This window comes from Mya arenaria, chromosome 3 (genome assembly GCF_026914265.1).
Source record: "Mya arenaria isolate MELC-2E11 chromosome 3, ASM2691426v1".
Lineage (NCBI taxonomy): Eukaryota > Metazoa > Mollusca > Bivalvia > Myida > Myidae > Mya > Mya arenaria.
Genome location: NC_069124.1, coordinates 4282668 through 4294627, shown reverse-complemented (window position 1 = coordinate 4294627; position 11960 = coordinate 4282668). Strand labels below are relative to the sequence as shown.

General features: G+C 36.5%; 1 protein-coding gene across 1 annotated transcript; it reads right to left on the bottom strand.

Moving 5' to 3' along the window:
* Window positions 1-7339: 7339 nt before the first annotated feature.
* LOC128228504 (uncharacterized) lies at window positions 7340-10297 on the bottom strand. The gene is made up of 2 exons (XM_052939850.1): window positions 8908-10297; window positions 7340-8866 (listed from the first exon to the last, which is right to left on the bottom strand). Exons 1-2 carry the CDS (start codon window positions 10256-10258, stop codon window positions 8847-8849), a joined length of 1371 nt encoding a protein of 456 aa, XP_052795810.1. The 5' UTR covers window positions 10259-10297; the 3' UTR covers window positions 7340-8846.
* Between the last annotated feature and the right edge of the window lie 1663 nt (window positions 10298-11960).

Sequence of the window (11960 nt, the reverse complement as noted above, 5' to 3'; positions counted from 1 at the left end):
CAGCATTGCTTCTGGTATACTAGTGGTATGTAGCATTGCCTGTGGTATACTAGTGGTATGGAGCATTGCTTGTGGTATACTAGCGGCATGCAGCATGGCATGCAACATTGCTTGTGGTATACTAATGGCATGCAGCATTGCTTGTGGTATACTAGTGGTATGCAGCATTGCTTGTGGTATACTAGTGGCATGCAGCATTACCTGTGGTATACTAGTGGCATGCAGCATTACCTGTGGTATACTAGTGGCATGCAGCATTGCTTCTGGTATACTAGTGGTATGTAGCATTGCCTGTGGTATACTAGTGGTATGGAGCATTGCTTGTGGTATACTAGCGGCATGCAGCATTGCTTGTGGTATATTAGTGGCATGCAGCATTACCTGTGGTATATAAGTGGCATGCAGCATTGCTTGTGGTATACTTGTGGCATGTAGCATTGCGTGTAGTATACTAATGGCATGCAGCATTACTTGTGGTATACAAGTGGTATGCAGCAGTAGCATTGCTTACGGTATACTAGTGGTATGCAGCATTGCTTGTGGTAACTAGTGACATGCAGCATTGCTTGTGGTATATTAGTAACATGCAGCGTTGTTTGTGCAGCGTTGCTTGTGGTATACTAGTGGTATACATCATTGCTTGTGGTATACTAGTGGCATGCATCATTGCTATTGGTATACTAGTGGCATGCATCACTGCATGTGGTATACTAATGACATGCAATATTGCTTTGGTATATTTAGGTTATGCATCATTGCATGTGGTATATTAAAGGCACGCAATATTGCTTTGGTATATTTAGGGCATGCATCATTGCATGTGGTATACTAATGGCACGCAATATTGCTTTGGTATATTTAGGACAGGCATTATTACATGTGGTATACTTATGGCACGCAATATTGCTTTGGTATATTTAGGACAGGCATTATTGCATGTGGTATACTAATGGCACGCAATATTGCTTTGGTATATTTAGGACATGCATTATTGCATGTAGTATACTAATGGCACGCAATATTGCTTTGGTATATTTAGGACATGCATCATTGCATGTAGTATACTAATGGCACGCAATATTGCTTTGGTATATTTAGGACATGCATCATTGCATGTAGTATACTAATGGCACGCAATATTGCTTTGGTATATTTAGGACATGCATCATTGCATGTAGTATACTAATGGCACGCAATATTGCTTTGGTATATTTAGGACATGCATCATTGCATGTAGTATACTAATGGCACGCAATATTGCTTTGGTATATTTAGGACATGCATCATTGCATGTAGTATAGTAATGGCACGCAATATTGCTTTGGTATATTTAGGACATGCATCATTGCATGTAGTATACTAATGGCACGCCATATTGCTTTGGTATATTTAGGACATGCATTATTGCATGTAGTATACTAGTGAAATAAAGAATTGTATGTGGTATGGAAGTGGCATTTACAAATTAAAATATTATTCTATTTATGTAATGTGTTTGTTGTCTTGTTATGTATGTTTCTCAATGAATGGTTGCATGGCCTTGATCCGTGTGCCTTCATTGGTACAATGAATATTGGTTACCTTGAAAGGATCTAGGATTGTCCCTGTGGGTTTAGCATTACATTTGGTATACTAGTCACATGCAGCATTCAGTTCTTGCAATAATGGCAAATGATATTTAATTACAAGACATGTGTATGGCTATACTGTTCCCCTCCAGCACGGACTGGAGAGCTCCACAGAAATTGTGCGGCGCGTCGCCTTGCTTATTCAACGTGCCTTCATGCACGGAGCAGTCCATCAGAATGGCGTTCACCTTACGAGTCTACGAGACGTTCTCAGTCAGCTGAAGGAACTGACGGTGAATGTTTCACAAAGATTTGAGAGGTAAGAGTGAATCGTCTATTTAATTTGAAAAATAATGTCACTAAATAGAAGATTTATTAAATATCCTGCATGATAGTAAAAAAGACACCAGCCGACAAATTCAATAATTTTGTGATGGTGATTTTATGATGACGATGACGACGATAATGATGAACACACTTAATACTGTTCTGTTTATTTATGTTATAATTATGTATATGTTAAGAATTCATTTTGGCGAAATACAGAAAATGGAGCGAATGCAGTGATGAAAAAAATGAACTCTAACTTAGTTCGTGTCACGTGGTATTTTGGCGCGAAAATTGAATAGCCTAGGCGTTATAGCTTATATAAGTAAATGAGTGTCGTGCGATGGTAAATTATCGCTGCTTTGGTAATAATTCATAATAACAAATAAAATTAATTGTTGGTTGTACTAAAAGGAAAAAGCACCGAAAGAAGATCTTTCAGGATACTTTTCGTTAATAATCAACAGATTGTAGATATTTGGATTATTATAGTTACCTCGGTACATTTGCATAGTACAGTTACTGTGGTGACATCGTCAATTTTATCATTCATAATGATGTTAAGCTCTTTTCAATTACGCTATTCTGATATGTTTTCGCATAATACTCTATATACGAAAAGAAATGTTTGTATATCAGATCTGCTCTTCATGATATGGGGGTTAATTCTCGAGTGTCATTGGCCTACAAATATGAGCGAACACCAAAGTAAGGGTAGATCAGTGAACCGTTTTGTTTTGTTTCACATTGTGTCTAAATAGAATGCATTGTTTGATATTACAGCCCATTAGCTCAAGATAACGCGTCACTTCCGTCTTCTTCTCGGCACACCGCCCTCTGCTACCAGGTGCTAGATGGCGCTGCAAATCTAGAGCGACTTCCGGTGCCCTCACTTGAGCCGTCCGCTGACAATCTCACAACTTCTCTCGTCTCTCGGACCAAACGTGCATTTTTAAACAGAGAATGCAACATAAGAGCCACGAAAGATATAACAAATGACAGAAACAAGTACAGCAAGACAACTGATAAAAACAGGCGAAAAAGCCGCTTCCTGATAATTTTAGGTGTCTGCACGGGATCATTGCTGACCGTGTTAGGCCCCCCAGTGGCATTGTACGTTAAGGAACTTTTGCTCTGGATCATTGTCTATATTTGGTGCAGTGTTCGGCTGGTTCATCTGAGCCCTCCTTTGATTTGAATTCTTTTGAAAATAAAGTTGTAAACATAAAGTATTAAATCTCTAAAACACCATCACCTATCCGTGTTTGCGAGTGTCTCGGCAAAGATCGTTTTCATATCCATTTGGAATAAGTCTAGAGCACCACACTGGCAATATATATATATATAGTCCGAAACAAGTATATCTGATTTATGCACCAGCCTGTTGTAGCCACGGTCCCCAAGGCCCGGGGAATAGCGGGGACTTTGAAGTTTGGTCCAGCCAAGCCCGGGTAAAATCCCCGCCCAGCGGAGACGAACTGCTGGTAAAATCCCCGCCAAATGCCACCGCACCCAAGGGACCCTTGGTAAGGCCCATTCCCAGCTATTTTTGGTGCGAAGACAAAACCACCGCAGTCACCCGGCTCTGCGGGGCCACTTGGAAGGTAAAACATGGCCCATTTCCCTGGCTATCCCCGGTATACCCCCGGACCTTGGGGCGTGGTAACAATTGACTGGTGCATAAGAATAAACCCAGATAGCAAACGCCGTTTCAAAAAGAAATGAAAAATATGATCGGAAACAAATCATACCTGTTTACATTTGAACATATAAGAACAAAATACCATGAACCCACATCGTCAGTACTACATGTTTAAAGTATTATACATGTATATACCTAACATTTATTGAAACAATACAAGAACAATATATAAAACATAAAGCACCGGATTTTATACATTGTATACTTATAAAGTGTTAAAATTAAAACTTTCAGTATTAAAGCAAAACTATCTTCAGGTTCCCTGTGGAACCGAGGCTACAGCTGACCTATTGCGCTACACCTTCACTGTACATGAATGGGGACAAAAGTAGACTTACTTTATATGTGGACTGGCTTTGAATTCGGTTCAAGTTAATACACGTTTTGTATTAAATCTTTACAGAACTAAAGTTCGTGTGAAATTGCACCACTCAAAATCACAGTTCCTATATGAAAGTCAAAAGTATGCCGCCCAAACAAAAAATGTGATTTACTGAAGAAAGGAGTCGTTCACATCAAGAAATGACCACTTTTAAAATTTACACTGGAAACGTTTATACATACTTACGGGGGCGATGGCATCCCGAAAACAAATTTTGTCACAAAAGGATTGTTGATACTAGGGACATATAAACCATAAATCCGCGAAGAAATTATCACTTTTGCTCTAGTGGTTGATTGCATAATCGCTTTAATGAGGTCAACTAATTGACACCACGCCGATTACGATAAGGCTACGCCTACAGTGTCACGTGACCCTTCATTAAGGGCTCTCCGACATGAACACAGAAGCAGACGATAATTATACAGAATTTATACTTGACAATCACATAAAAATGCGGGCCAAACGATCCAGTGGTGGAATTATAGTATATATTAAAGATGACATTCGTAATGGTGTGCATTTAATAAAAAATACAATTGATTGTATTATTTGGATAAGACTAGATAAAAACTTCTTTCATATTGATGATGATCTATATATTTGCTTTACATACATTGCCCGGAGTCATCTCCGGTTCATAACATGTATAATGTTGACATTTTTACCCAGTTAGAACAACCCAGCGTATAGTTAACGGTCGATGGCCAGGAGACCGTGGAAATTTTACCTGTATGACCTATAACGGGGCCAGTGTAGTTGATAATTTGTTGACACACCATGATAATTTTGATCTGCTTGCAAATTTCACAGTCGGGGATTTTAACACGTTCTCTAACCATGCACCTGTGTCATTCTCATTTAAAATAAAGACAATACATCGGGATTCAAGCGATGGAAATAATGAATTCACATTTTATAAATTTGATACAAAATACACGGCTTCTTTTGTGAGAGCTATAACACAAAATATTGATAGCCTGATACATGATCTAAATACTGAGATTAGCGGGGAGGGGAATGTTGATAGATTGACATCGATTTTTACAATCTTTTTATGTGATCACGGAAATAAGTATTTTCGTAAAACATCTAAAAAAAGAAATGTCGGATTTCATGATGGGAATAGGAAACAGGAATGGTTTGACGATTTGTGTAAACATAAATATGAAATATATAAAAATGCAGTGCGTCAATTTAATCTTAACCATTCTGATGTTGATAGAGCATCTTTGTATAACGCGAAGAAAGACTACAAGTATCAGTGTCGGAAGTCTAAAAATATATTTAACTATGCACGTTGTAGTAAAATGAATATCTCAGACAAAAGACCCCAAGAGAATTTTGGAAAATATTTAAACCATCGAAGATGGTAAATGGGGCCGATAATATCACTAACGAGGAATTTCGAACTTGTTTTAGTAACCCCATGACAGGTGTTGAATCTCGTGATAATGATGACTATGATGATTTTGTTGGCCAGTTTGATGCGGAGGTAGAACAAAATGTTACGGTTGATTCGTTGGATGCACCTATCACAAATGATGAAATTAAAAAAAAGCAATTGGGAAACTAGGCTCAAATAAGGCAGCTTCTATTGACAATGTGTTATACGAGTATTTTAAGGTATCAGTTCCACTAATCATTGGGCCTTTGAATTCTTTTTTTAATCATATATTGGACATGAAGTCATTTCCAAGGTCTTGGGCATCTGGTGTTATTATCCCAATCCATAATCAAAGCACTGAAAGTGCTGAGGGACGGTGCCTCTGGTGTATGTGCAAAAAAATATACAGGGAGAGCTGCCTGGTTTCAAAATCGTCGTTGTTATCAACTATTGACAGATTGGTTATTTCAATAGCCAACTTTCGTCATGCATAACTATTTTTTTATGAATGCATGTTAAGCAAGCGATCACTTCGTACGAAGATGCGTACGATGATTTCTGCGACCGTTTTATTAACGCTTTCGTACGTAATTACCCTTCAAAAGGGGGAAGAATCGGACTAAAAATGTAAACAAACCGTAGATGTGAGTATACTAAAAAAAAATTGCAAATAGTGATTTGATCTGCTTCGCTTTTCGAATAATCAAAATAGATATTTACTATTTATTTTAATAAATATAGTGGATGGTAACCTTTTGTCGACTACGGTTGCTACGGCAAGGTTTGACCCGTTTTAACAGCTGTTTCTGTGTCACATTGCAATGTTTTCTGGATATGACACATTTCGATACCAACTATATATATTTCTTATCGCTTGTACTGTGTATAACAATTGTTATGGCGTTAACATGTTAAATAATCACATCCCAAAAGGTAAATGTACTATTACGTTCGTTAATTCTTTGTTCTATTCGATTGAAAACCCCGGAAGTACAAATTTAAGAAAGAGTTTAGTTAGCGAATATTATTTGAACTGTATCTTAAGGTATGTAAGTTTACACACTCAAATAAGTTTTAATATACAATTCTATATACTAACCAGTATACAAATGACATTTGTCATTACAAATAGGTATACCTATTGTCAATTACAGTATCCTCTTTGTTTGTTGTTGATTGCAATCTTTTGAAAGAAAAGCTCAGTCATCTGAGATGCAGTGTTGCATCTCTGAAAAGCATTGGGTATGACTGTATATCTCAGCGTATGATTAAACCAACTTTTGCAAAAACTATGCAAACAGTAATCGGGGAGTAGGATTATTATTAGATTTTTTTTATTGTTATTAGACCCAGTCTTTCAAAAACAGATGCAATTGCCATTAAAACATAGTATGATATAAGAAAATACTTGCTACTGCTTCTTGCAAACTACCGATTTTTTACCAATATATGTAATCATAATACAAAGTATCACTGTCAAGGCAGGCATTTCATTTGAATTTGAAAAATGGCTTTTACAAAACAAATTTGTACTTTAGTGTTGTTTTTTTATCGCTTAAGATAAATGTGTACTTTTACAAGAAATATTATCAAGAATTGTATTTGAAAAAATGGTAGACCATTTCTTTTTTATTTTACTAACAACTTTCACGTTTTTGGATAATAGTAAAGATTTATGTATCTTCTATTTTACAGGTGCCCATCATAGAGTGTTTCTCTTTTCCTGCAATCAGGATACATCAACTGACCTTTGAACTGTGTTTTCCAACTTGGGATTCAAACACATGCCTTCTTGGGTAGGAGAAAGTCAGACAAACACCTGTGGCTATATCACTATACTTCTTCAAGTCTTGCTCTATGAGTGATCATGATGTGAAATAAAACAAAAGGCAGTCATCTTTTTGTCATATTAAATAAGTTATGAACAAATAAAATATTTCAAACATTTTATTCATTCGTTATTTTGACAAACAGTATGAATAAACATACATGTATACCAAGAGACAAACAAATAATTGGCAAAGAATGGGCACAAAAAATGTTGGAGATTTATTGTTTATATTGATTTTAATGTGACAGAAAATGCCCCAATTTGCCAAAAAGCATTGAATATCAAATGACAATGCTTGGATTTACAAAATTCTGCCCAAATTAGCATAGATCTGTGAGTTGCTGTTTGGTATTTGTTCATAAAAGTCATGATATATAAATCAAAGTTTAAAACAAAAATGTTGCAAACATAAAACAGTGGAGGATCTGATGTTATGTTGAAATGATATACTTGTATAAGCTATTTAAACTGTGTATGAGCAGATTCTTATGGAAATATGAGCTTTAAGTACTACTTTATTCCAAAATGGTGACCTAGAACGTTTAGTTCCTTGTATTGGTCAATGTTATATTGTTCACTTAACAGCTTGAGGTAAATGCAAGATATAATACAGTCAAGTTCAGAAACTGCTCAACAGTTATAATAACAAACCCTTACTCTCAATATGGTGTACATTTGTGGGAAGTTATATCAAATCCTTCAAAAGGTTAAAGAGACATGGAGCAGACACAATTTGTTACAGACGGACAGACAGACAACTCGATCTAAAAGAATTAGTCTATTTCAGGAGGAAACATATTTAGCCAAATGGTTCTTGAGAAAAAGTCATTGAAAATAATTCATAAAAAGTTCAATAAACAGGCAGTCATAAAAGTTAACATAAACACTAACTTAAGCTTAGATGAGCTGGATAAAAAATGTCTTAAACAAAATAATTGAGAAGTTGCCCAAAATGTTACAGCTACATGTAAGAAATGAGCCAAGTATCAACAAGAGATGTTTGTCAAACATTATGCCCCCACCTGAGCGCCATGTTGTCAGGATTATATGAACAATTGAATTAAATAAGCATGGACCGAAATGACAGCTGATTAGTCACAGACATTGGATGCCGTTGAGGCAGTTTTAAGATTATGACCATTCAAAGTGTGAGGATAGAGTGTGTTATGACCATGACCTTTGACTCTATGACCTCAAAATCCATATGAGTCATCAGCTGGTCTACAAAAATCTAAATGTGAAGTTTGAGGGACATGGGTTAAGGCATTGACAAGTTATCACACAGACAAGCTTTTTTCAATGAATGTCACTGTGACCTTGACGTTTGACGGTCATGAGAATGGCTGATTTACAAAAAAGAGGAAAAAATTCGCCGGGGGTCAAGGGGGTAGCATGTCCCCTTGTGGGTTCAGGGCAAAGCCCTGGTAGGGGGTCCGGGGGGGCGAAGCCCCCCGGAAGCTCTTAGGTTTTAAGGGATTTCAGTACTCTGAGACTGTCTTAAAATGAAAGGTTATATCACTGAAAATCAATAATCCAGATTAATCCTTCAACTAATTAGTCAGGTTTACACTGTTATTACTTTTGTTGGAGAAGGAACAAGGTTACTGATTACACTCAGCTTCCAGTTATAAGGGATAACATCTTCATCCTCATTGATGGTTTTCACAAGGTCAGGCAACCTGTTCAACAGCTGAGATGTGTAAGAGTCAGCTCTGCGATCTGGACTAATACCTGAAGCAGCACGAAGTACTTGGTTTTTCAGAGGAAGTTTGTGCTGCAGATACCTGGCACAAGTGATATATGCAGTGGCAGCACGCTTTCTGAAATCCTGCACAACTGGGTCTTTGCCTGAGAGTGAAGAGATAAGTTTCTTGTTGGCAGCTCCGATGAACATGTCCTTCTCTCTAAGAAAAACATCACTATCATCTCCCAAATCTACCTTGCACAACTTACTGCCTGACTTTTCAATCACAACTTCTAGTCTAACGATACAGGCCAGAAACTTGGCCATCAGGTTTTCCTGTTTTTCCATAAGTGTATGAATAAGGGGCTCCTTTGTTTCAAACATGGTTACATAACATTTCAGCATTGGTAGGACTGAAATGTAGAAATTCAATGTTAACTCTGACTTCACAGATTTTTCAAAAAGACGTTCAATGATGCGTCCTTTCCTGTTCTTGCCATCAGTCGTCAGTTTCTTCTTTCCAAAGGCCTTCTGGATAGCTCTTATTTCCCTCGTTGCATTTTCTCCAACTCGTCTTCGCTGAAGCACTTCATCTATGATTTGGGAGTATATTGCCTGGTCTTCAGTTCTTAAGAATGAGTAATAGAACACCTTGTGGACATCAGACATACGTTTTGTGTTCACTGCCACATCATAGCATGATAGCCACCGGTGTGAAACATATCTCTCTGGCATGGTAAATTTCACATCCAAAAGAATCGCCACCTCTTTCATGGCATCTCTTGTGTCTGTGCTCCATTTTACATCATTTGCTATGTCTGTGAACAAATGTTCTATCCAGCAATCAAAAGGAGCGCAGAATTTCTTTGATGCATTATGAACATGATGGCATGTGTCGCCATCAATGTCCAAGAGATGTGGGGCATATTGCTTCAATCTGGTTTCAACTCCTGATTTACTCCCCCTCATAACACTACAAGAGTCCATCAACACGGAGACCAAATTTGACCATGGAATTTCATTCTCAGTGAATATACTAACAATATGCTCTGTTAATGTTTCAGCATCAACCTTAATTACATCAAGTGATGCTAGGTGCTCAATCACCGATGATTTTTGTTTATCAAAGTAGCTCACTAGTATCGTCAAAACTCTGTGGAGGTTTGTACTAGTACTTTCATCAATATTTTGGGAGAATTTGTTTACTTTCAGGTTCTCAACTGTTCTGTTTTTCATTGTATCGTTCATATATTTGTACGGTTTACCAACAATCAATAAGTCAATTTCTCGCTCTAGCCATGCAAACGAAAATTTATTTTTCACTGTGGCATCAATTTCTTTGACTTTAACAACATCATTTTTGCCTAATTTCTCCATTTTGTAATACTTCAACAACAAAAATAATATTCTTGCTCCATTTTGAAAAGAAGGCCAATGTGAGGATAGAAGAAAACTTTCGATTGGACAACGAAATTGTAATACGCTATTCCATTGGCAGAAATCCATATACGGATTCCTTTGAATGTTATCGCTGAATCTTTTCATTTTGGTATACCTCGGATATCTAGCTTGAATTCGGTTTAAGATAAAACGGCAGAAGACTAACGGCCATCGGTAACGGACCAGCAAAATGGTGTACCCCTTACCCCCCCCCCCCCCCCCCCCCTAAAAAACTCCTCGGATTTACATCGATCTAAAAAATGGCCCTGGCGGAACCAAAAACCGCGGAATTCTGTTTGAAGGCTGTTCAACTCAAGCACAATCCTTTGATATGAGATGGTGGCATAAACTGTTTTGTGAATTCTGTCCTTGAAAAGTCTTTGGTAGTCTCAAGTATCACCTTGAAGAACAGTTAAGATGAATTTTGTAGAGATTGGAAAATCTATTGCTCTTTCGGTAACTTTCATTCTAGGTTCTGAAGTATTTGTGACATGGCGCTGAGTCTCTGAAACGAAAAACAAAAATTATTTAAGAGCAAAAAAAACAATGATAAAAAAAATAATTGAGTACATATACAAGATATTTTAAATTTACACCTTTTAACAGTCACAATATTTCACAGAGCCACTTGTAAAATACGTATAATAAAACATCTGTTGTTTTCTCAGTTAGATAAAGGGCACAACTCAAAATCTCTTAAAGCCGGATTTATAGACCTAATAATTAGGACCTATACATCATATACAAATATAATACAATAACATTAGTGTATTGTCTCTGACATGACAGACGGCTATAATGATACCTTGAATTTGGTTCTTTGACAACAGACTTATCTGCTAGAAATCATTAAAAACCCTTTTTATTTCTTTTGTTTTCTTTAAGGCTGCACTCTTACAGATTAACAGTTTTGATAATATTTTATCTTTTGTCCAGGAATGAGCCAATTTTGTGTAAACATCTGAAAACCAGCGATACAAGAATGCTGACAAAAGATTTTATCGCAGTTTTTCATATTTCTGTCGCAAATTAATGTTTTTGAAAAATGCATAAAACCTCAATTTTTGAAAATAAATATGAAAACTTGCAATGTGATTTTTTCAGCAGTCTTATATCACTTGTTGCTTTGCATTTTCACATGCAATTTTACATATATACAGTATCCAGTGATGTGGATCATTCCATATATATGCTGCACATCTTTAATATTATAATTGTAGAATGTGCACCAAACTATATGCATGATAAGCTTAAAAGTTTGTATTAAATTGAGATTTGGTAAAAAAAATATGCTACAAACTGACTGTAAATACATACATAACGATTTCCACTTGATTTGCTCTTGTGGTGTATTAACTTTTATCTTGATTATAAATAACACAAGTAAACCGGAAATATGGAAATCTTGTTACCAATCCAGAAACCTGCAGTTCTGTGAAACAATCCGTTCCGCCTAGTTACCAGCATCTTGGATCCATGTCAAGATCTGAAATAAAAAAATGAATAATCTATTTATTTATAAACAGGCTGTTTTCTTTCTGAAGCTTAAAATATGGTTGACATTTTTCTTTAAATGCAAGGTGGTTTCTGTTTTAATAAAGCCATTGCTTGAGCTCAAGTATTCATCAGTAGTAGGGTT